At 35.7% G+C, this 27,203-nt stretch overlaps 1 protein-coding gene across 1 annotated transcript in view; it reads right to left on the bottom strand.

Moving 5' to 3' along the window:
- The window catches only part of ADAM2 (ADAM metallopeptidase domain 2), a 78,848-nt gene that overhangs the window by 48,129 nt on the left and 3,516 nt on the right, over positions 1–27,203 (bottom strand). Inside the window, exons 4-10 of the mRNA XM_006765640.1 lie at positions 21,935–22,013; positions 17,505–17,581; positions 16,938–17,106; positions 13,077–13,133; positions 6,625–6,696; positions 6,032–6,198; positions 4,722–4,803 (exon numbers count right to left, since the gene is read on the bottom strand). Of these exons, the coding sequence (XP_006765703.1) occupies positions 4,722–4,803; positions 6,032–6,198; positions 6,625–6,696; positions 13,077–13,133; positions 16,938–17,106; positions 17,505–17,581; positions 21,935–22,013 (703 nt within the window). The remainder of the gene's footprint in view (positions 1–4,721; positions 4,804–6,031; positions 6,199–6,624; positions 6,697–13,076; positions 13,134–16,937; positions 17,107–17,504; positions 17,582–21,934; positions 22,014–27,203) is intronic.

Here is a 27,203-nt window from a genome sequence, read left to right as displayed (position 1 = left end):
GGAGCCAGCAGTCGGAGGGGGCTGGGGGTCCCCGGCCCAGGCCTGACGCCTCTGGCAGAGGTGTCAGGCCTGGGCAAGGGGCCGATCCTGCGATTGGAGATTGATGGGGGTCAATGCCTGAGGGCTCCCAGTATGTGAGAAGGGGGCAGGCTGGGCTGAGGGACACTCTTCCTCAACCCCACCCAGTGCACGAATTTCGTGCACCGGGCCCCTAGTATCTAATAACACTTTTGTGAATATACTTCAAGAGAGGTTTCCAGGAATACATTTTGGTATATTCTGTTTGCTTCTCTAAATCAACTTTCCATCATTTTCCACCTTGCTCTCTAGTCAAGATGGCACCAAAGGATAATATCAAAAGGTTCTTTTCCCCCTGCTTTACTTTGGTCTAATGGGGAGGACAGGGTAAGAAAATTTTATTAGCATCATTGTCCAGGTGCTTATGGCTGTCTGAATTCTTGAGTGGAGGTCTCTACTTTCTGTGACCCCAGTAGAATGTCTCTGTCCTTTCCTTCTCGCTTCGGTAACAAATTAAATAACTTTATTACTATCCCTGAGACACTGCAAAGCCCCTACACCTTGCATGCACATTGATAAATGGCCCCTTTATCAAATTACCACAGTTGAATATACCATTCATTTTTAGATAGAGAAAGAATAAGAAGATAAAAGAGGAGGAGGAAGAAGACAAGAAAGAGAGAGGGTAGAAGCTGGGGAGGAATGGAAGGTGAAGGGAAGAAGAGGGGGTGGATTTGATTCTATGGAAAAGAAAATGAAGGATTCTGCTAAATTTCAATAATGTAAATAACAAGATATTATAAATAGTAATGTAATGAATAATAGGGTATATATTATTATTATAGTTATTTAAGATTTTTTGTTTTGTGTTCAGGATATTATAGAAAAGGTGTGGCAGCCATTCAATCAATGTAGCTTTATAATTGTTTCTCTTTCTCTATGACTCCTGTTCCTTGCTATCTTTTATAGCTCAGTAAGATGAAAACAAAAACATCCAAAAATTTCAATTTAGTCATTTGTATAAAAGTGATCTCCTACACTCCCATGTGCAATTTCTCCTTTATTCTCTATCTTCTTATTAGTTCATTTATCCTGGTCTTTCATCTTATCTTGAAACTAAAGGCCCAGTGCATGAAATTCTTGCATGGGAGTAGTGGGTCCCTCAGCCAGGCTTGCACCCTCTCACAATCTGGGACTTCTGGGGAACATCTGACTGCTGGTTTAGGCCTGATCTCGCAGGGATCCCTCAGGGATTGGGCCTAAAGCAGCAGTTGGATATCCCTCTTGCAATCAGAGACTACTGGCTCCTAACCGCTACCCCTTCCTGCCTGCCTGATTGCCCCTAACCACTCTCTGCCTGTCTGCCTGGTCACCCCTAACTGCTCACCTGCCTGCCTGTTTGCCCCTGACTACTCTGCCTGCCTGCCTGATCACCCCTAACTGCTCAACTGTCTGCCTGATGGATCCTAACCGCTTCTGCCTCAGCCCTCAACAGGGCAGGTTCACCAGGAAGGTCGTCTGGAAGAAAATCCGGAATGACGTCCAGAAGATCATTTGGCTATCCAGTCTAATTAGCATATTATGCTTTTATTATTATAGATAGAGTCAAATATATGGTTTGTGTTGGAGCTGACATTCCTTTGCGGCAATTTGGCATAGGGTTTCTATTACTCAGATAAGGCTTTCATTACAAAATACCACGGACTGGGTTGGTTTAGATAACAGAAATTTATTTTCTCACATTTCTGGAGATTAGAAGTCCAGGTCAAGTTGCCAAAAGGGTTGCTTTCTGGTAAGGCATCTCTCCCTAGGTTATAGAAGGCTGTCTTTTCACAGTGCCCACACATGACCTTCTTTAGTATATGTATAGAGATAGATATCTCTGCTGTCTTTTCCTCTTTTATAAGGACACCAGTCCCATTGGATTAGAGGCATACACTCATAAACTCATTTAATCTTAATTACCTCTGTAAGGCCCAGTCTCCAATATATAGTCATATTGGGGATTGGGGCTTCAATAAATGAATTTTAGGAGTACACAATTTAGTCCAAAACAGACCAGTAGCAAAAACTTGAAAAGGTATAAACTGGAGTATAAGAATTTCCTCTGGGATATTGTTATGACTACTTTTGTTTCTAACATAAAATAATGGAAAACTAAAATTATATTTAGCATTGGCATTTTAAAATATTTTGTATAAAATCTGTAAGTAAGCAGACAAGTTTCTTTTGTTGAATCTGCTTACTATAATAGCTGTTAAATAATAGTAACAGTAGCTGGGATTTATTAAGGACTTCTTATGTGCCAACCACTAGTATTCCTATGTTGTATAACATGCGGTTACTTTCTATAAATATGCGGGTCTGTTTGCTTTGTAAAAACTTCTAGTCTCTAATATTAGAAATCAGGATTCTAAATATGCCTTTTAGATAAAGTTCGTTAATACTGTTCAAACTTTCTAAATGTTTGGTCTGATAAACTATCCAAGTATGATTATTTCTTTTAGTAGCTCTTTCAGTGTTTACTTTGTGCATTTTAGTTTGGTGTATATGAGTTCATAGTTGTTATATATGCTAGTAAAACTTTATTTCATTCTAAACAATAAATCACCTAAAAGTCATATCTGTTTTACCTGAAGAACATTTTGCTGCTTTTTACTATTGATACATCAAATTTTGTTTGGTTATATATTTGTTTCTTTTTATTACTCTTTAGGGTTAAAATTTCTGTGGCATTATGTATGGGTGTAAAACATATGCATATACATATATGTGTGTATAGAATATTTACTCAAATATATACATTCTTATATGTATTTTATTTATAATATTATATGTATGTACATATATACACACATATTTGTGAAGTGTGTGTGTGACAAATATCTGCATAACTACTACACTGTACAAAATATGGGATATTTTTATCACCTAGGGAGTTCTTTCCAGCAAGTTTCCAGGCATTACCTCACCACAATTTGTAACTTCTATTCTCACTTTTAATAAAATGGTTTATCTTTAATTACACATTAAAATGGGATAATAAAGTAAATATTCTTTTGCTTCTGGTTTACTTTATTCAACAGGTTTTGAAATCCATCAATGTTGCATGTTTAATAGTAGTTTATTTTTATTGCTTACATTATGTGAATATACCACACATATTTATCCATTTCATGGATAGGAGAACTCAATATTGTTAAAGTGTCAATGTCCCTCAAATTGCCTAAAGATTCAGTTCAAAATTAATCAGAATCCAAGCAGTTTTCGCTGGAATTGACAAGTTGATTTTAAAATGGAAATGCAGAGAATTCAGAATACCTAAATCAGTCTAAAGTAGTAGTAGCAGGGTTTACACTACCGTGTTTGATGACTTACTATGAAGCTAATAAGACAATGTGTTGTTGGCTGAAGGACAGAAAAACAACCCACCAACAATGATAAAAGAGTCCAGAAAGGGACTAGAAATAAAAAAAGAATACTAGAAAGCTCCTCTCTGAATGCTCCTCTCACTATAGTGACCACTGCCCTCTGCTCATGAAACACACACTTTCCAATAAATGATGGCATTATTTTACTCTAAATATATGGGGGCTAAACCTTCCTTTAACAGTGGTTCTCAACCTTGGCTGCACATTAGAATCACCTGGGAATCTTTTTAAAATCCTGATTTCTGGGCCTCATCCTCCCGAAATTCTGTTTCTTTGTTACTAATGTTGTGGCCCCACCCCATAACAGAATTTCCAGAGGATGAGGCCCAGAAATCAGGATTTTAAAAAGATTCCCAGGTGATTCTAATGTGCAGCCAAGGTTGAGAACCACTGCTTTAGAGAGAATGAGTTCTGTTCTGACTTTGTTATCAATGAAGGCCCTATTTCACATGGGAGTCTTATATTTCAGTGTTTTGACTGCACAAATCAGCCAAATTCCAGTTTTTGAGACTAGGTAATGGCTTGCCAATAAACATAAGTCACATTTTCCAAACTATCATAGGTAAATTTTAAGGTTGATATTTGTGTCTCCATTTGATTCATTCATCTTTTTATATCTCTACTTAGCTCCCCTTGTTCACTGAAATAAGAGTGTTATGCATTGCATCCCTCAAATTCTAGTAGACATTGTACAAACACACACAAAATAAGAAAGTAAATTCCACATGTCAAAATAATCATGGCATTATGAAAGAGGAGCAAAAATATACTAATTTTAAATACACCAAGATTTTCTACTAAAATAAATAATACCAATTAGGGTATTTGATTCTGTTATCCTTCACCTGGGCCCCATAGAGCATTTTAAGGAAATTTATAATTCTCAAAATTTTATTTTAACCCGCTTTATAATTATGTTTACTAGATAATTAAGAAAAATGATCAAAATCTAATCTTGAAATCAAAAGCAATTACTCATTGAATGTTGAGCACATGCAAATTTATGAAAATTTTCTAAGCCTAAAATAGACCACTATATTAATTTTCTAAAAAGGACATTTTGAACTCATGAGATGAAATGCCAAAAATTGTATGTGTATGAAGTTCAGTGAGTACTTGCTATAGTGCAAACATTTCTCTCAGCAGCAGGGAAAAAGGTTAATATGTTCATTATGCAAATATTAAATACCTAGAAAAATGAATAAAAAATATTGAACTATATATAATCTAAACAGCATTTCATTTATATATTTTAGCCAAGATTATACTAACCACAGCAATGCCTCCTCCAAATTGTCTATCACACATCTTTCCTTGAAAGGTTGCACCAACATAATCTGATTTTTCTCTGTAACTTAAATTTAAAAACACACACAACACAATCATATGAATTTGTAAAACTGAACACAATTAATATTGTATTTGCCAAATATAAATATATATTTAAATATTTATAGAATATATTCATAGATAGTTCCATGTAACATTAAAGTAACAGGGCATAGGAAGTGACTGTGAATGCTTCTTTTGAAAACAATAAAATAGATTTTAAAGCAAATATTATAAAGTCTATTATCAGATGGATTTTTTTAACATGAAGATTCAGTTATATGTAGTATTCGCTAAAAATTAAAATATTCCTAAAAGATCATAATAAGATAATTAAGTAAAATTTTTTAAATTAAGAAAATAAGGCAATGTAGTTGGTAAATAAAAAGAGTTAACTTATAGAGTCATGCAAAGTTATGGCATACTTGAGGGGCAGAAAGTAACATAAAAGATTATGACTTTAAAATATATATGATCCAAACACACGCACACACAAAGATACACACACATATACCTCTCAAAGAGAATCTGATCTTTACAGTTATAATAGAGAGCGAAGGGTCAGAAGATTATTCTGTAAATAATATAGGGTGTCCCAGAAATGTATGCACACACTTGGAATAATTATAAAGGCAGTGTTTATTAAAATACATTTCATTGTAAAAATTGAGCTATCAACTCTTTCTGTTTGTATACATTTTTTGGGAGGGGCCCCTGTATGTATTATTTTATTTAATATAAATATATATAGAGATTCTGGACATTAATAAAAACAATAAGCTTATTAAATAGAGAGTTTTATACTTTTTAAAAGGAAGCATAGTGTGAATATGGTATATTAGAGATGTTTAAATATACAGTTGTGCTTCCATTTCCTTGTTATCTATTATTTCATTTTATGGAAATAAAGCATAAAAAGAAGCCCAAGTTACTATATTCTTAGAATTCAGGTACATTTCTTCAGGTAAATATTATTAGTATTTTATGTATAGTTATGGGCATTATTTAATAAGGTAAGAAGGCAAGAAGGCATATGGTAACAAGTTTGAAGGAGTAAATTTTAAATACAAACAAATAAATACAGTGATATCAATAATTTTATAAAACACATGTTTTGAAAAATAATATTCAGATGTTGTTGTTTATAAGAAAAATGGCACAAGATGTCTTTCTCTAAAGACCTTTGAACTGTCAGAAATTAGGTCAAATATGTTTTCTTTATATAAGATTTAGTAATGCCAAGATATGCTTACACAAGTAAAAATGCCATATCATGTGGACGCAAAACAAGATAAGACCTTTTCCATTTTAAGAATTTGTGTAATAATTCATTAACATCTCCTGTTACTGGCATTTTATTTTCATCTATCCAAAGCTCCAGTGAAGACAGAATTATTGTAATATTAAATGAAGTAAAAATCTAAAATAAAACACATAAAGAAAATATTTTCAAATATCATGGTCTAAATAGATTTGGAAATTAAGTGTGAAAATAAACACAATTCTGAAGACAAATATTAAACAACTAAACTATAAATCTGTTTTGAATCTTATAATATAAAAAATACATACTACTGATGAAATAAGTTGTAATCAATGTTTGAAAAGCCTGTCCTTAAGCAAGCCCTACCTCAAGTGCTATATTTAATTTAATCCTTACAATAACCTACTTAGGTATCTACAATAATTATCATTTCTATGAAATAGTTAGGAAACAAATTTAAAATGGTTATATACGTTTCCTTATTCACACAAGATATGTATTCAGGCAGTGCCATAACAGAAACTATGGGAATTTTTTAAGTATCACAAGCAAATGCAAAAGTTCTAAAAAGCAAACACTTACAGCATTAGTCAATCCAATTAATTGAAAAATTTTTTGAGTGACAATAGCCGTATCAGAACCCATATGAGTATACTGAAAAAGATAATCATACATTTTAAATCTAAATATAAATTGCTTAATATTTAATTATTGTTGTGTTGTTTAAATTTTAATATAGTGAATTTGAAACGTTTTAACTATTTGTTTTAAAATATAAATTATTATAGAAATAATATGATATTTATTCAGTGTGAGAAATAGGATATATTAAAAAATTAAAAAAAAACACCTTACAAACTCCCCGAAAATAGAAGAGAGGGACACTTCCAAAGTCATCTTACAAGGCCAGTGTTACCCTGACACCAAAACCAGACAAGAACACTACAAAAAGAGAAGATTACAGGTCAACATCTCTGATGAACATAGATTCAAAAAATCCTTAATAAAACATTGGTACACTGAGATCAACAGCACATCCCAAGAAACTAAAAGCACCAATCAGGAAGGATATATGCACCCCTATGTTCATAGTGGCACAATTCACCATAGCTAAGATTTGGAAGCTGAGTGGATTAAAAAACTGTGGTACATCTACACAATGGAATATTATGCTGCAGTAAAAAGAAGGAATTATTGCCATTTGCAACAGGATGGATGGAACTGGAGAGCATTATGCTAAGCGAAATAAGCCAGTCAGAGAAAGATAAATATCACATGATCTCACTCATTTATGAAAAATAATGAACAACATAAATTGATAAACAAAAACAGCCCCAGAGACAGAAGCATCTTTCAGACCGTCAAACCTCAGAGGGAAGGTAGGGGAGGGTGGGGGTAAGGGGAAGAGATCAACCAAAGGACGTGTATGCATGCATATAAGCCTAACCAATGGACACCAGGGGGTTGAGGGCATGAGTGGGGGTGTTGGGGGCAATGGGGAGATAAGGACACATATGTAATACCTTAATCAATAAAATAAAATATAAAATAAAAATAAAATAAAAGGATCTTACACCAGGTACAAATGGGATTTATTCCATGGTTGCAAAAATGGTTCAACATTCACAAACCAGTTAATGTGATAGAACACCAAATAAAGGGAAATGTCACATAATTATCTCAATTGATGCATTTTACAAAATTCAACATCTTTTCAAAATAAAAACTCAACAAAATATGTATAAAAGGAACATGCCTCAACATAATAAAAACCATATGTAATAGGCCCACGGCCAAGATCATAATCAATGGTGAAAAGTTGAAAACTTTCCCCATATAATCAGGAACAATACAAGAATACTCAGTCTCACCACCTTTATATAATATAGATTGAAATCTTAGCCAGAGAAAGTAGGAAGAAAAGTAAATAAAATACATCCAAATGGGAAAGGAAGAAGTAAAACTGTCACTATTTGCAGATACCATGTTATAGAAAGCCCCAAACTCATCATAAAAAAATCCTGTTAGAACTAGTGAACAAGGACAGTAATGTTGCAGAATAAAAAACAAATATACAAAACTATGTTTTATATACTAATAAAACTATCAGAAAGGGAAATTAAGAAAATAATCCCATTTACAATTACATCAAAAAGAATAAAATACATAGGAATACATTTAAGCATAAAGGTGAAGGATTTGTATGTATACTGAAAACTATAAGAATTAAAAAAAACCCACAAATGAATACAAATATAGTTAATGCTCATGAGTTAATATTGTCAAAATGTTTCTACTTCACAGAACAATCTACAGATTTGATGCAATCCCTATCAAAATTTCAATGTTAATTAAGAGCCATAGAACATTTAGGACTGGGTGAAGATGATTTGAGAGATTTACAAATAAAAACTTCAAAGTGCTTGATGTTACTTATATGTAAATTTTTTAAAGAAATTGAAAATCCCAATATGATAAAATTGTATACTCACTGGCTAGAAAAATTAAAAAGAAATATAAAACCAATGGTTAGCAGGTATGAGGAAAATAGCATTTTTGGTTTTAACTTAGAGAGGTAAAAAGTTATAACCTTTTCATATACCGTATTTGCCGGCGTATAAGACGATTTTTTGGCCCTGAAAAATATGCCTCCAAGTGGGGGGTCGTCTTATACGCCAGGTACACTTCAGATAGACTGCCCATAGTGCTTGCCCCGTGCCATAGTGGCCTCCCGATGCCTGCCCACTTCATTCCACATACCGTTCAGGCATCAGCAGCGCTGCTGGGTGTATGCTCGGCTGTTATGCGATTTTGCTGTTATGCGATTTTACCACACTCGCAAAATCGCACACAGCCGACCATACACCCAGTATGATAGCGCAAAATCACGAATCGCGATACCATACTGGGTGTATGGTTGGCTGTGTGCGATTTTGCGAGTGTGGTAAATTCGGGTTACCGTATATTTCTTTACATATGCATTGAAGATTCGCGATTTTGCGCTATCATGGTGCCTGTTAGAATGTTGAAGAGCTCGCACTTGCGCACTAGTGACTATTTGTTATCTTACTTCTATCATTGACAGTCCCTCTAGGTTGTGGGCTGCTTGCCTGTGTTCCTGAGAAGCATCTACGGTACCAGTCTATAGAGTGTGTTTTCTTTAGTGAATTACCGGTATGTTTACCGGTAATAAACTTGCACTGTTTTATGTATATGTTTGATTACATACAGCCTTGTGACAGTTTTCCTGCATGTCATAAGCATTTGAATATAAATTAAAATGTTAAAATCAAATCTGATATTGTTTTACCTTTTATTTGGTGTGTGGAAGGTGTGCGGAAGAGGGGGTAGTCTTATACGGCGAGTATATAACAAACTCTGTATTTTGAGTGGAAATGTTAGGGGGTCGTCTTATACACCCAGTCGTCTTATACGCCGGCAAATACGGTATCTATAAACAGAATAGAAAGTCTACAAAGGTGTGTCACTTTATTAAACACCGAACTTGCATATCTAATAATATACTCTGCTTTCCTTGATGTTACTATGGATGAATTTACATGGTTATGTGTCGATTACATATCAATTAGAGGCCCGATGCACAAAATATGTGCAAGGGCCGTGGCCCTGGCCCCTGTCTGCTGCTGCTGTGCCCGGAAGTAGGGGGATGGGGGGAGGGAGGCCTCTGCTACCTCTGCCATGGTCTGGCCTGCTGGGGCTTTGTCTGGAAGGAAGGACGTCAGGCCTAATGAGCATATTACGCTTTTATTATTATAGTAAATCTGAAGTAGAAAAAATATAAAATTATAAAAATAACTAAATGGACACTCAAGTTGAAAAATACAATAGCTAAAATAAAAACTTCATAAAAGGGGTGTTCACCAGCAGAAAAAAGAATAATTGAACATGATGGTATATCAACACAAATTATCCAACAACAAAAAAAAAGTAAACTGAACAGAATCATGGACATTAATTTGACATCATTACGTAAGCCAGAATTTATATAATAGGAGCCTTAGAAGGGTACAGAGATTGAAAAAGGCAAAAAAAAAAAAAAAAAGGAAGTGGACTAGCTAGTTTGGTTCAGTGGATAGAGTGTTGGCCTGTGGACTGAAGGGGTCCTGGATTCTATTCTGATCAAGGGCACATATCTCAGTTGGGCTGCAAGCTGCTCCAGGCCCCTGACCGGGTTAGGTGCAGGAGGCAACCAATTGATGTGTTTTTCTCACAACAATGTTTCTCTCTGTCTTTCCCTCTCTCTTCCTCTCTCTCTAAAAATCAATGGAAAAATATCCTCGGTGAAGATTAAAAATAATAATAATTTTTAAAACGAGCAAAAAGTAGCTTTAAAAAACAAAACAAAACAAAACAAAAACCTTTAGTAAATAATGACCAAAACCTCCACAAATTTAATGACAATCATTAATCTACACATTATATAGGCTCAATAAACCAAATAAGATGAAATCAGACATTCACACAGACACGTCATAGTTAACTAACTGGACAAAGGTCTTAATAAAATAAATCTTTAAAGTGAGAAGAAAAAATAATGTATCTCACAAAGAAGAAAAATAATGCATAACAAGATTAAGAGATGACTTCTCATCAGAATCAATGGAGAACAGGTAGAGTTACAAATTTGAAGTACCAAAAGAAAACATTCTCAATCAAAAATTCTATATCCAGCAAAATTCTTCTTCAAAAGTAAAGGCAACAGAAGGGCATTCCCAAATTTAAAAAAATAAAATAAAATCATTAATAACAGAGCTGCATTACTAGAAATAAGAAATAATAATTAAAAAACCCCTTGAGGTTGAAAAGAGATGACAGAAGACTATAACACTTATATACACAAAGACAGTCAAGAGCTCTGGTAATGAAAATTGCAAAGGTAAGTAAAAAACACTATCTTTTCTCCTCTTAATAAAAAAACTTGCAAAAACAATAATTTAAATTTTGACATTATTGTGAAGACATCTAATTTAGACAGAATGGTGTAGACTGTTGTCTCCCAGTTTCTCCCAGCTGAGCAAAGCTATGAAAAATGATAAACCCTGAAATAATATACCAAAAAAAGAAAAAGATTATAGGGGGTTTCTAAAGAGTGGAAATCAAAGGTACCTGTGCATGAATGCTAGGATCAGAGGAATAACATAGCTGCACCACATCCACTGGCAACAAGTAGCCCAGGTAGGGATGAAGTGAGAACCCCACTAACATTCTGATGCCTAGAATCTGTGCCCTATAGCATGAAACAACAGGTTGCCTGGACCTAGAAAGAGCAATTGCCCCTGCTGGCAGTATCAGTGTAGCTCTGATAATACAAAACAGCTCTACTCCCAGATGTCCAATGTCTCCTACTCCCACATAGAAACACTAGGCAGAATAACCCTAAAAAGGAACTTCCACTCCCACAAACAGCATTGAGAATGTAAACAGGAATCCCTCTGGCACTGAGTAGGCCAGGAAAACATTTTCTACCATGCAGGCCCATCATCTACAATCCTCTATGCAGAGGCAGCAGGAGAACAAGGAAGGCTACTATTCCTGCAGGCAACACAGGCAGGTAGCCATGGCATCTACAAAAGCACCAAGTGAACCAAGACTAAAAGAACATCATGAAGGCTCTGAAAACTTTTGCCATTAAATACCACCACATGACTAGGTCAATACTGATGTGCTAATAAAATTAAAATGAAAAAATTAAGTAGAATCCAGAATCTCATAACATACTAGTCAAAATGTCCAGAAAGCAGTTGAAAATGTCCAAAAAGGAGTAAGAACTACTAGTGAAAGTGTCAGAAAGATGACAGATGGTGAGATGTCTGAGGCAAGAGATTATAGGTGAGGATATACAGCAGGCCATGAAAGGCTCTGAGGAGAAGGTTGGGTGTTTACGACTCTTTGGAAAACTGAGATATTCAAAAGCAGTTCTGTATATGATGAAATAAGAAAGCTCATCAAGACATATGCTCAGTAAAGACCTGAGAATGTCCTAAACTTCCACCTCAGCTGACCCCTAACTTGAGAGCAAGCTTAACTAATCATTAAAGGACTGCCCTGGCACAAAACCAATCTGCAAAATCTGAAAGAGGTGTTTGTTTTTTTCAAATGCTGAATTTTCAACCCAAATCACAAGATTCCTCAGTCAGGTGTTATACTAAAAGTATCATAGACGAGGGGCTTAAACAACAAATGAATCTCTCTGTTCTGGAAGCTGTGAGTCTAAGACAGAGGCTCCAGCAGATTTTTTATCTTGTAAAAAATCCTCTTCCTGGTTCATAAATGACCATCTTTCCTTCTTGGCAGAAAGGTGAAGGAACTTTCTGGATTCTCTTTTATAAGGGCCAAATCTCCTTGATAAGGGCCCCACCTCCATGACTCAAATCACTCTCAAAGGCCCCACCCTCCAAAACTCATCACATTGTATTAGGTTTTGATATGAATTTCAGAGAAACACATGCATTGTTTATATCATGAAGCGAAAGAAAGAAAGAAAGAAAGAAAGAAAGAAAGAAAGAAAGAAGGAAAGGAAGAAAGAAACCAAAAAGCATGACCCAAAGGAACAAGATAAATTGGGAGAAACAATCCTTGAGGAAATGCAGACATACCAAAGTCTTTACAACAATTGTCAGAAGTATGCTCAAAGAGCTAAAGGAAAACACAGACGAAGGGAAATCTGGAAAATTACATAGAAACAAAATTACATCTAAACAAAAAAATATAGAAATTATAAAAAGAAACCAAATAAACTCTGGAGTTATAAAATGCAATCATTGAGGTGAAAATTCACTAGAGAGATTCAACAACAGATTTGAAGAGGCAGGACAAAGAATCAACAAACTTGAGGAGAGGATAATTGAAATTATAGAGTTTAAGGACCAGAAAGAAAAAAAAAAGAGGGACTTCTGAAATATCATTAAGTAGAAATAATATATAAATTATAGGAGTCCCAGAAAAAGAAGAGAGATTATTTGAAGAAACAAATAATTACTAATATAAATTGACATAAATCAGAATATACTTACCAAATTTTTTTCAACTACAACATGCATTTCTATATAACTAGAGAAATCTGTAGGTGACTGAAAAAAATCGACATGAAAGTTAAAGAATTACTTAAATATATTAGTGTTTATCACTACATCATCAATTCATTGTTGAAAAATCCAAATTTATATATATTTAAAAAATATATATCCAAAGCTTGGTATCAAATAATCATTTTCAGAATATTTCCCTGTCACCTCTTTCACAGCTGATCCACCATTTAATTTACTCAGAAAGTAACTTTCCTTTACTATCCATTCTCTATATTCTCATTGGTTTTGAGCTATCTATATTATTTGCTTTCCTGAAAAACAAAACTAAAAACCCTTCCATTGACTCCCATTATAAAAGGTGTGATTTTTTTATTAGCTTACATGATGCTATTATCCATTACTATGTGGTATGGTTTTATCTATGATGGTGAAAGTGTAAGGAGCATTTCTGTGTTTATAGGGATGATATTTTAAATCACTGCAGAAAAAGGTGAGCAACAGCTATTCAAAATGAACAACTCTCACACTGCACCATAGATACCTCCAGATGAGTTTCTGGTTATGATGTCATCCACATAGATCATAGTGGTTAAGTTAGGCAAAAATGCAAAGCCCAATGGGATTTGAATTCTGCCTTATTATTTATATGAGTTAGACTTTGCCAAAATATGGGGATAAAGAAATAATTATCTTCATGATTATTGTTACATGAAGATTATTGTTATGTTACGTAGGAGGAATGCACTTGGGAAAACTTGTAAGACAACTTTGTGAACTCTTTAAGATTATAGTGTCAATAATTCAAAATATCTTGTTACTAGAATAGCGTAACTACAAACACTGGACAGATCTTTAGAAGCAGAAAAGGAGGATAAAATTTCAGAAATTGAGGACACTTTTCTTATATTTATTTTAATGTCTACAGATTTTCCATTTCACATTAAAGTTTAAAACCATCCCATATTAGTAAAACTATTTTCTTTAGCATATTAAATTGAGCATTGGAGAATAAGAACTATGGGATTTAGTAGAGATCAGAAAAAATGATGATAATAGTAATTTAAAGAAAAAGGAAAAGTTGAGAAAGATCGGTAAGACAAAATTAGGGCTGATTGAGCACTCATTTTTGCCCACTATTTCTTGGCCTAACCTTGGAGATTTCAGGGTTTTGTTTTAAAAAATGCAGATGAAATCCCCTTATGGTCTAACCAGTTTTTTATAATTTGCATTAAAAATTAAGCACCAAATATTTCATGATAGTTTGCTTATGGGACTCAATCCTCTCATTAAAGTCCCTAAACAAGGAAATAACACCACTTTACTGGAGGATAAACATAAACACAAATTAATTGAGATAAACAATGTATTAATGGATTGAAGGATCCAAACCATGTCTTTGTTTTAACCAGCGTGTGTTGGTTGTCTAACATTGCCTGAAGTAATCCTTGTTCATGTTCTCTTTGAGATTGGGATTAATTATACTTAGTTAATAATATATTCATTCATTTAATGAACAATAAGCCTAAAGGGTGAAGGTACAGTCTATTTTAGGCAAATACATTTAAGACAAGGGTACATAAAAGAATGCTAGGAAATGTGTCTGTCGAAGGGTGAGCAGGTCCAAACAACTCAAAAGCCATTTTATAGAGTAAGAGAATGTGGTTACATAAGGGGAAAAATTGCTTAGCTAAGTATTATGTAAAGACTAGAGGCCTGGTACATGAATTCATGCACATGTGGGGTCCTTCAGCCAGGCCAGTGATCGACCCTTGCTCAGTCCCAATTGGGGAGATTTGGGCAGTCAATGTGGGGGAGGGATTGCGGGAGGTTGGCTGGCCAGCGGGGGTCAAGGGGCAGAGGGACTGTGGGAGGTTGGCCTGCCAAAGGGAGGTTGGATGTGGGAGCACACTGACCACAAGGGGGCAGCTTCTGCATTGAGCGTCTGTCCCTTAGTGGTCAGTGTGCATCATAGTGACTGGTCAACTGGTTGTTTGGTCCTTTGGTCATAAGGTTCGGCTTAGGCTTTTATAAAGAGAGATGGTAACGGGCTGAATCCTTTTTTCCTAAGATTGGGGCAAGACAGAAATATCTCTTCTCACCTATTTAGCATTATACTGGAGGTTCTAACCAGAACAATTAGGCTATTAAAAAAATGAAAGTTATCCTAATTAAAAAGGGAGAACATAAACTATCTTTATTCAAGTTGACATGACTTTAAAATAGAAAATCAAAATCCAATTAAAAAACTAATAAACAATTTCAACAAATTTGTAGAATACAAAATCAGTACACAAAATAAATAATTTCTTAACACTAATAGTGAGAAATACAAATTTGAAATAAAAATTAAATGTGCAATAGCATTCAAATAATACATTTTTAAAAATAAATTTAACAAAATAAGTTTACTTAAAGACTGAACGATGCAAAACAATGCAGAAAATATTAAATAAAATCTAAACAAAAAAGCTATTCAATGTTAGTAAATAGAAATAATTATTATTGTTCAATGGCAATATTTCTCAGATGAATCTACAGAATCAATACAATTCCAGGTAGCATTTTGAGGAAATTGAAATACATTTTAAATTTGGAATTTCATAGTAACAAGAATAGCCAGAACAATAGCTAAAAAGAAGAATGCACACTTACTGATTCCAAAAATTGATTCAAACCTACAATAGTAAAAGGTTGTGGTTCTGGCATAAGAATAAGCGTAAAGATTAATGGAATGTAATTGCAATTGTGGAAATAGTCCCTAACATTTATGGTAAACTGATCTTTGAAAAAAGCAAGCCATGAAAATTCAATGGAACAAAAATAGTCTTTTTAACAAATGGTGTTGGGGAAATTAGATATCCATATGAAGAATAATGAATTTAGAATCTTACTCCCTACAAAAATTCAATTGAGTCATATGTCAAAATGTAAGAGATTGAACACTTAAATTTATGAAAGAAATATACAAATAAATTTTATAGTCCTTCTGAGATGGTTAATTTATTTGTCACTTGACCTTGCCACATGCATGCATATATGCACACATACCTACACACACACACATATGATGGTTCTGGAAAATTATCAACCTTAAAAAAACACAAAAAACCTTACCTACTATAGCTGCATATCAGAGAGGGTTGAAAATCAAACTCAGACTCTCATTTCTACGAGTAGATTAGTTACAGCACAAATTGAATTTCCAACATCACATGGTGTCTACTGTTAAAGTGAAGGTATTAATTGGGAAGAAATGAGATCGGGAAAATTTGAATGGGGACATATGGGAAGACTCTGATGAATCTGAGGTTACCAAACTCCTAAATTCTGGAGTCTTCTTTGCCAGTAGAAGCAGCTTTTCTGTCCTTGCATAAGGAAACTAACCCTGCATCTTAAGGAAAATGTGATAGCTGCCCCTGAGGCAGCTGTCTTAGAAGAAGACCCTAGTGACTCTCCGTAGCAAATATCTCCAATATTTATGTAAATGTCATTTGTATTTGTTATATCAAAATTTTGACATAATGGATATGGAGAAAGGAGTGTACCTGCAGACAATGAAGGTATACATCATAGGGTGGAAAAGCAGTGTCAATAACAGTTAAAAATAACAGCTTGTAGTTCTGGAAATTTGAATGACTAGTTTTCAGACTTACAATATAAGTCACAAGGTTTCTGACACATCTAGCACATCTATCTATCATCTATCATCTATCTATCTATCTATCTATCTATCTATCTATCTATCTATCTATCTATCATATTAACTAATATAAATAATTTGTCAGAAAAATATTGTTTTTATTGAAGAATAGTAATAGCCAAACAGTTACTCAAATAATCACCTACCTGTACACTTTGTATTTTAAAGGGCAAGTCTCTTGGATCAATATCCTCCTCAGTATATAAAGAAGCACCGGTATTCTTATTATTTACTTGGTAAATCACATGTTCAAAACCAACTGAAGGTTCTAAGGGCTCAATTCCATAACTTATATTTTCAAACTGTAGTAAGCCCCTATGAATTTCAAAACACATTTTTTAAAAAGTACATAAAATGCCATTTAGTCAGGTTTTAGTTGAATAGAATGTAGATAATTTTCAGTCTTTGTCTTAAGTGGTAAAGTGGAAAAAAAATTCCTAAGTATCCACAAACGTACTAAGTGGCACTGAATAGTAATGCAATCGGTATTAGCGTAGCTATTGATATTTCATGGTCTCCAAATCTATCAAAAATCTTAATTCAGAATAAAGGTAGGAGGGATTACAAGAATTTTCATAGTATGCTTTTCCTAAAACAGTTTTCCACAATAAGGCATGGCTCATGTTAGAACTACTGAATATAATTTAAAATTTTTTAAAAATTATTTCCGAAATAATACTCCATTTTCTCATCATAAAATTATATATCCCAACCTGAGTCCAGTACATGTGCTAAGGATCACCATAGAATTTGGATACCCTTCAATATGCCCTTGGTAGTAGCAAAAATTCTGAAAAACAAAAGATAAAATACATATATGTCTATTAGATTAACTCATGTTAAAGGTACTATTTTCAAATATTTGAACTGAATGTTAATTTGTGCATATGTGTCAAATGCTTATTGTTTCTAAAATATATTTAAAGGATTACTAGATGAACATTTGGCTCAATTATCCAAATATGTTCCCACAGGTTCAAAAAGTTAGTACATATTCCTATTTTTTCCTATTGTAAATTAAATATGACATTCTTGGTCATTAGGAGCAAGGTAATAATCTTTCAAAACTTATTTTTTCATATTCTATTAACTAAATTTTGCAAAACCAAATAAAATAAATCCAAGAGAAAAATTATTTGAGTGTAAAAGCAGAGTAGCTTGCATTGGATTAACTCCCTCACCAATTACAAATATAAATTCTGGAAAAATAATTTTAAAATCCAGCTACAAAGCCTGGCAGAACAAAAAGTGAGAGAAGGGAATCAACATTAGAAAGAAAAACATGGTATTTAGTTTGCATTTATATCACCTGAGGGCACCCTCCAAGGCAAGGCCACACAAGGTAGCTAAAGTTCCAACAAAGAACCCAATCTTACTGACCATGGTTTCAAGTTCCTAGAAGTTGAGGTGAATATCCAGGAAAGGAAGGAGGCACAGAGTGAGGCCCCAAAATGTATGTTATTGATTCAGGTGTAAGTTCTTCATTTACATTTGAACTGAGAATATGTGAAAGAGATCTCAAGTCCCTTAGCAGAAACTAAGGCCAGAAAAGCCAGAACTGAGAAGACATTTTGGCTATTTCTGAACACAGGAGGGTAGTTTTGAAAGTGGCACCAGGAAAGCTCATTGTCTGGTGGAATAAGAAAGCTCTTTAGACACAAGAATCACGAACTCAAGAATGCATCATTGGATATGGCCGGTATGATCCTATATAATAAAAGCCTAATATGCAAATTGACCAAATTGTGGATGGACCAGCAGAATGATCAGTCACTATGACGTGCACTGACCACCTAGGGGCAGGTTCTCAAGACAGGAGCTGCCCCCAGCCCGCAGACCCCAGGCCAGCCAAGGTGGGTGCCAATGGGGGGCTCCCCAGCCACCCTACCAGTCGCCCTGCAGATTGGCCCTGATGGCTGGCCAGGCCTAGGGACCTTACCTGTGCATGTGTTTCATGCACTGGGCCTCTAGTTTTAAAATATTAGATGTGCCCGGCTGGCATAGCTTGGTGGTTGAGAATCAACCTATGAACCAGGAGGTCATGGTTCTATTTCAGGTCCAGGCATATGCCCAGTTTGCGGCATGCAGGAGGCAGCCAATCAATGGTTCTCTCTCATCATTGATGTTTCTGTCTCTCTCTCTCTCTCCCTTCCTCTCTGAAATCAAATTTAAAAGAAGTAAATAAAATAGTAGATGTGTAAATGTGGCTCATAGTCAAGAGAAAAATCAGAAAAAGAGCTAACCCTAAAATAACCCATGATTTTGGAATTAGTAAGAAAAAAAGCAAAAAAAAAACCAAACAAACAAACAAAAAAAACCAGCCCTAGAGGCAGCAGAAGATAGTAGCTGCTATCTTCTGCTGCTTAATAGTCACATGGTCCAGACCTCTGGCAGGCAAAAGATAACATTCAAGCTATGAGTTGGGTTTTTAGAGGCATAAGCTCCCCATCTTCAAACTAGCTAATTCAATATTAAACTACTTTTTTTCTTTCTAAACTGCAAATTCCTGCTCAGTATACCTTTGGGCCAGTGCACACAGGCTCAGACTCAAGGAAAAACATTAGGAATCCAGTAATAACAGTATCAGTGAGAAGACAAGTGACGGTGGCTGATTCCCTTGCTATGGCAAGTTCTGAATAAATAGTTTTTGCTTATTCTCATTTTTTTGGTTTTTGTTCATTTCCATAAGATATAAACAACTCAACACATCAAAATAAACTGATGGAAGCCAAAAATAAAGAGAAAATTTGAAATAAATCAAAGAAAAGTAGCACATAATATTCCCAGGAATAATAATGCAAACAATAATATATTTCACTATATATTTCTTTATATAGATATAGATGATATAGAGATAGAGATAGAGATAGAGATAGAGATAGAGAGATATAGAGATATAGAGGTATAGATTTAGATGTGTAGATATAAATGTATAGATCAGGGGTCCTCAAACTTTTTACTTCCTTTTTTTTCTTTTTTTTAAATATATATTTTATTGATTTTCTACAGAGAGGAAGGGAGAGGGACAGAGCGCTAGAAACATCAATGAGAGAGAAACATCGATCAGCTGCCTCCCGCACACTCCCCACCAGGGATGTGCCCGCAACCAAGGCACATGCCCCTGACCGGAATCAAACCCGGGACCATTCAGTCCTCAGGCTGACGCTCTATCCACTGAGCCAAACTGGACAGGGCCAAACTTTTTAAACAGGGGGCCAGTTCACTGTCCCTCAGACCATTGGAGGGCTGGACTATTGTTTAAAAAAAACCCATGAACGCATTTCTATGCACACTGCACATATCTTATTTTGAAGTAAATAAAAACAAAACATAGTTTGAGGACCCCTGGTATAGATATAGGTATATATAGGTAGAGAGCCAGATTAAAATGCTTAAATAGAATGAAAGCTCTGGTTCTTAAAATTATGTATTAAGATAAATTATTCTTTAAAAATGAAGATGTGGAGAACTGACTTCTAGTATGACAACATGAAGAGCTCCACAAATCTGCTCCCTAGCAAACTAAATGAAAATTATAAATAAACAACCATATCCATCCTCTGGAAATGGTCAAAAGGACAAACTGTCCTAAGAGAAAATGAATAAATAGCTCTTCAATGAAACTTGTGAAAATTCAGGAAGAAAAATGGAAGCCTGTGTTAATTTGAGCCAAAACAGACCCTTTTCCCCCACCTCCAAGCTCAGTGAGCTGCAGCGGGCTGCTGTGAGGATAACATGACATCCTCTTTTACTGTTAACTGTTTGTTTGTTTGTTTCTTTAGTAAGTAGAAAGAGTACACTCTAAAATAATAATAAAGTGTATAGCAAGTAAGTACATAAACCAGTAATATAGTCGTTTATGATCATTATCAATTATTATATACTGTGCATCATTGTATCTTCTGTACTTTTATATGACTAAGCTTTTTTACACAATAGGGTTGTTTACATCAGCGTCACCATAAGCACATGAGTAATGCGTTGTCCTACAACATTATGATGGCTATGGTGTCACTAGGTGTTAGGGATGTCTCAGCTCCATTATAAGCTTATGGGACCACCAGTGTATAGGTAGTCCATTTTTGACAGAAATATCATTACATGGCACTGACTATACTGGTTACATTTGAGGCCAATATTCAACAACTTACTACATTCAGGACATTAATAAAGCATTCTTTGCTTTGCCCTTTTAATTATACATTTATCTTTCATAGTTACCTCCTGGGAGGTAGGAAGTAGAGTTAGATATTAGGTATAGCAAAAGTATGTAAAATTCAGGCATGGAATATTGTGGTTGTATATCTCTTTGTCTCTCTGATACTAACTCTTTTCTCTCTTACACACACACACATACATGCCACAAGCATGCGCATGCACACACACACATGTGTGTGTGTGTATATTTGACTATGTATTATTATATATCTGTATAGATTATTCCATATATAACTCACATATATTTGCCTAGTCTGTTCAGTGAAATTTAAAGCAATTATTCACCCTCTCTATTATTTTTTTTGTTAAAATCTTCATCTCTATCGAAATGCTTTAATTTCAGAGTATTAGTAGATTCTCCACATAGAAACCAGTAATGCAAATGGGGAAAAAAAAACACACAACAGGAATTGGTAGGACAAGGCAGAGGTAAAAAGAAAAATGGCATTTCAGGCATGGGTAATTCATACAATTCTATGAACACTTCTCTATTATTCTTCCAATAAACTATTGACATGCCCGGCCAGCATGGCTCAGTGGTTGAGCATTGAACTGGTCAGGGTACATGCCTGGGTTGCAGACTATTTAAATTCTCTTTTTCTTCCCTGATTTAGCTTTCCTAACATAAGTCATGCTTTTTCATTTGAAATGTGTTACAACATAGTCAACCCATTGTCCACATAAGCACATACAGTATATGTACAGCATCATTAAATAATAGCTTAAAAACATCAGAATCATTTTTGGTTTGAATAATCATCTGTTTAATAATGGTTAGTTACTACATACATAAAAAAGAAATGGTTAAATTCATGCCAAAACAAACATAACTTCAACTCTTTGTACTCCAGCAACAAGTGGACCCTAAGTAAGGTGATCACAGAAACTCACCTAATAAAGGTAAAACAGACACTAAAATCCATACCTGAATCTGTTGTTCAAAGGGCTTCATATATCCTGTGCCATTATAACCATAAACTCTAAAACTAGGAGGCAAGAAAGCTCTGCAAAATAGAGAGTGTTTAGTGAAAAATTTGTTCCCTAAGCTTTTATTTTTAAAATATATTTATTTTGTTACTAGAAGCCCGGTGCACAAATTCATGCATGGGTGGGGTCTCTAGGCTTGGCTGGTGATCAGGGCCAATCAGGGCCAGGCCAAACAGGGCTGGCCATCTGGGCCTATGGGCTGGGGGGAGGGATAAGGGGAGGGTATGCAGGAGGTTGGTTGCTGGCCCCAAAGAGGAGTCAAACCTCGGCAACCCCTGGGGAAGGGGCTGCATCCACCACCACCCACCCCCAGCTTCCCATCCCAGACTGAGGCCCAAAGGCCCTGGTAGGGTCAGGAGAGGAGGCGACAGTTGCTGGGCTGAGTAGAGAAGGAAAAGACGCTGGATGATGACGCTGCTGCTGGCACCCGACCACCTCGCAGTTCCCTGCCTACCGCTCCTCCTTCCCTCACTGCCATGCCACCATGGTGGCCAGGCAGTGGTTCAATCCGGGCCTGGCAGCTGGGGGGAGGGATGGGGGAGGGACTGTGAGAGGTTGGCCAGCTGGAGGGAGAGACCAAGGGTGGTTGGCTGGCCGTAAGAGGTTGACTGTGGGAATGCACTGACCACCAGGGGGCAGCTCCTGGGTTGAGCATCTGCCCCCTGGTGGTCAGTACACATCATAGCGACTGGTCTATCAGTCATTCCGGTCATTCCAGTTGTTCTGGTCATTCTCTTAGGCTTTTTATTTTATCTATCTATCTATCTATCTATCTATCTATCTATCTATCTATCTATCTATCATCTATCTATCTATATCTATCTATTTATTATAAACTAGAAGCCAAGTGCACAAAATTCATGCATGGGGGTGGGAGGGGTATCCCTCAGCCTGTCCTCCACCCTCTCCAATCTGGGTTCCCTCGAACATCCCTCTCACAATCCAGGACTCCTGGCTTCTAGCCGCTCGCCTGCCTGCCTGCCTGATTGCCCCTAACCACTTCTGCCTGCCAGCCTGATCACCTCCTAACCACTCCCCTGCTGGCCTGATTGAGGCCTAACTGCTACCCTGGTGACCTGATCGCCCCCAACTGCCCTCCCCTACAGGCCTGGTCACCCACAACTGTCCTCCCCTGACAGTCATCTTGTGAAGGCCATCTTGTGATGATGTCACACAAGGGTGTGGCACCACCTAGGCTTTTATTATATAGGATAGGTAGGTTACCCCTAAAGAGAGAAAGAGAGAGAGAGAGAGAGAGAGAGAGATCCTCTGATTTTGTTTTCATTTTACTCAAAGATCCTATTTGCCAGTCCTACTCTCACACACTTTACACTTTACTGTCAAACTGCCCTCCTAGCATTTTTGTTTTTGTTTTTAATACAACAGGCAAGCTTTTGCCTCAGGGTATTTATACAAGTATTCCCTGGGATGTTCTTCAGCATGGTTCATTGTCTTATTTACTTCAAGTCTTTCCTTATATATCTTCTCAGGGAGGCTTATATTAATACATTTATTTTTAAAAAAATCCAAGTTTCCCAATTATCAAACATTAGATTTCCAAAAGATATTTTTAATTTTTTCTATAGTTTTGCTTAAACATTTTAAGACTCTTCTTAATCTGCTTATTTATTATGTCATTATTACAATCATCTACTAACCATATGAACTCAGAGATTCATATCCATTTTGTTTACTAATGCATCTCAAGCACTTAGAAGAATATTTGGAAAGTAGCAAATGGTCAATAAAAACTGAACTAATATGACATCAATTTAACAGATTAGATGGACATCCCATATTAAAATATATTACTTATAAATGATAAGAATATGTCTAAAAGCCTCTATAAAGAGAAAGATGGGTGTAGGTATCCCATTTTCATTTTCCCACACACGTATAACATAAAGATTGTGACTGCCATGGCCGTCTGGATTCGTTAAAAGAACAGGTCCCAGATCCCAGCCACTGACAAGCAGAGCAAGCATTTTGTCTTCTTGTATACCAAAAGAAACTGACCCATGGCGAGGTGGGACTCCAGGGAAAATAACAATTCTGAGTTGAAAACTGTAAAGAAATTTAGCAGGTGATATGCAGGCACTGTTTTGTGCCAGAAAAAGAAAGAATACATATATCCATGTTAGTCCCAAGGAGGAAGCCACTATTTGGAAGCCTAGAAACAAGCAGGACTTTGGGAGTCATGCAGGTATGGACAAAAAATAGTATACACTGAAGTGCATCAAAACAGAATCCTTCCCTATAAAGTCAGCACAGAGAGGCCAAGGAGCTAAGTAAACTTAAAATTTTAAAATTGACAATACAGTATTACTGAATATACTCTATGTAATTCAAGCATGATAAAAGAAAGAAAAAAATCACACCTAAATGTTTTTAAAAGAATAATTAAAACTAAAATGAAACTTTCAAAGTGTCAAGAAAAAAAAAAAGATGTTACCTTCAAAGAAACAGCAATAAGATTGACAACTACTTGTCAATAGAAATGAAGAAAGCCAGAAGACAATGAAATGATAATTTTAAAGAATTAAGGTCATTTTTTTACACATTTTATCGATTTATTACAGAGAGGAAGGGAGAGAGATAGAGAGTTAGAAACATCGATGAGAGAGAGACATCTATCAGCTGCCTCTTGCGAGATGTGCCCGCAACAAGGTACATGCCCTTGACCAGAATCAAACCTGGGACTTTTCAGTCCGAAGGCCGATGCTTTATCCACTGAGCCAAACCGGTTACGGCATGGGTCATTTTTTAAAAGACACCCTAAAATTTGTTCCAGCAAAAGTTTTTAAAAAATAAGGTTAAGTAAAGATTTAATAATGACTGCAAACAAATATATATAATTAAAAAGAAGCAGGCCTGTAATAGGAATACATAGAATTTCTGAGACATGGAAATGAACTGCAGATGGAACCAGAAATGCAAGAAAAAAGAAAAACAAGCACCAGAATGAGTACATTTATGATTAAACTAGAGGCCCGGTGCATGCATGGGGGAGGGGTGTTCCTCAGCCCAGCCTGCGCCCTCTTCAAATCTGGGACCTCTTGGGGTATGTCCAACTGCCAGTGTAGGCCTGCCTGTGGGATTGGGCCTAAACCGACAGTCAGGCATCCCTCTCAGAATACGGGACTGGTGGCTCCTAACCACTCACCTGTCAGTTTGCCTGATTGCACCTGACCGCTTCTGCCTGCCATCCTGATCACCCCCTAACCGCTCCCCCGCTGGCCTGATCGCCCCAATTGCCCTCCCCTGCTAGCCATCTTGTGGCAGCCACCGAGGCTTTATTAGGGTTTAAAATAATACTGACTTTATTAAAAATAATAGTAATCTTTCATTGGGGTTTACAAGTAAGCAGGGTTATGATAAATAAAAAAAATGATAGGCAGAAAAGTTAACTGGAATAAAGAAGTTAAATGATCGCTGTAACTGGCTTGGCTCAGTGGATAGAGTGTCAGCCTGTAAACCATAGGGCCCCGGGTTCGATTGCTGTCAAGGGCACATACCTTGGTAGCAGACTCTTCCCCAGCCCCAGCCCTGGTCAGGGCTCATGTTGGAGGCAACCGCCAGTCGATATGTGTTTTTCTCACATTAATGTTTCTATCTTTCTCTCTCTTCCACTCTCCCTAAAAATCAATGGAAAAATATCCTCGGATGAGGATTAACAAACAAACAAAAAAAATGTTAAATGATTTAAGAATATAGGGTAATTGATAAACGTGTATATTAGGGACAATAACTCAAGCATTAATATCTTAATCTAGAGAAACTACTAAAAGAAGAGTAAAAGGATGTATAACAAAATATTTAAGAGAGGTGAAATGGTATAATATAAAATAATAGATTCATGAATTACTACATCATCATTAGTTATACTACTATATATTCTATACCTTTTTTTAATATAAGAAAGAGTTTAAGAAACCAACTACTATTACTGCAATATTTTTAATATGCATTTTTATTGATTTCAGAAAGGAAGGGAAAGGGAGGGAGAGAGAGAAACACCAATGATGAGAGAGAATCATTATTCAGCTACCTCCTGCACAACCCCTACTGGGAATAGAGCCCACAACCTGGGCATGTGCCCTAGACCGGAATTGAACCCAGGACCCTTCAGTCCACAGGCTGATGCTCTATCCACTGAGCCAAACTGACTAGGGCTGTTACTGCATTTTAATTCAGGTCTTCTTATATTTCTAAGCAATTATACTTTACATATTTCAAAAGATATTAAACATTCAATAAATATTGTTCCTGTGATACCGATAGTTATTCACAGGATGCTTTAGGTCTGACCACTGGCTCACTCTCATGTGCATCACTTGGCATTCCAAAGTAGTGGCTGACTGTAAGATTCTCTCTGGATTGTCCCAATGTATCTCTTGCAAAAATGCAGCATTTTTTTTGCAAGCTTTATAATGTATGAAAGGATTGCAATTATGAATTCTAGATATGGTACAGATTCTCTCTCTCTCTCTCTCTCTCTCTCTCTCTCTCTCTCTCTTTCTCTTTCTTTCTCTCTGATTTGGTAATGTCACTTGCAGACTTCTGTCTCATTATTTTGGAAGACTATTCTTATCATTTTAAAAAGGACCATTACAATTTTGATGTTTCTTTATTACTTAGTTGTGCTTGTTTTCCCCAAATTTATTGGCTTGCATGGAATTGAGTTTGGTTAATTACAATTATATTCTAAATCCGTAAGACATTCTGACATTGTATGTAAACTCTAAAAAAAAAATTATCACTATTCTTTTCACCTGAAAATCCTAAATATTCTTTCAAATAAAATTGAATGTCAAGAAACTAAAGAGCAAGTCATCAAGTTTTGATAAAGATAGAAAATTATCGAAACTCATCCCCTGTGAAACAATGTGAATAACCAAAAGAAATCTGGTTCTACAGGAAGGAGAAAGGTGTAAGCTTACACTGTGGATTCAGGTTCTTTAGTGTATAAATTCAAGATTTACTATAAACTTTAAATATTTTTAAAGAATAAAATAAAAAACAATGAAAAGTCAGTAACTTGAAACATTTACAAATGCAAAACAATGACATTCTGGATAATTATAAATGACTAGATGCCTGATGCATGAAATTTGTGCAAGAGTAGGTTTTCCTATGCTAAGTGAAATAAGCCAGTCAATGAAGGAAAAATACCACATGATCTCACTCATTCATGGATAATAAAGACC

The sequence above is a fragment of the Myotis davidii genome, unplaced genomic scaffold (genome assembly GCF_000327345.1).
Source record: "Myotis davidii unplaced genomic scaffold, ASM32734v1 scaffold93, whole genome shotgun sequence".
NCBI lineage: Eukaryota > Metazoa > Chordata > Mammalia > Chiroptera > Vespertilionidae > Myotis > Myotis davidii.
The sequence above is the reverse complement of the archived record's forward strand: the minus strand, read 5'-3'. Positions and strand labels throughout refer to the sequence as shown.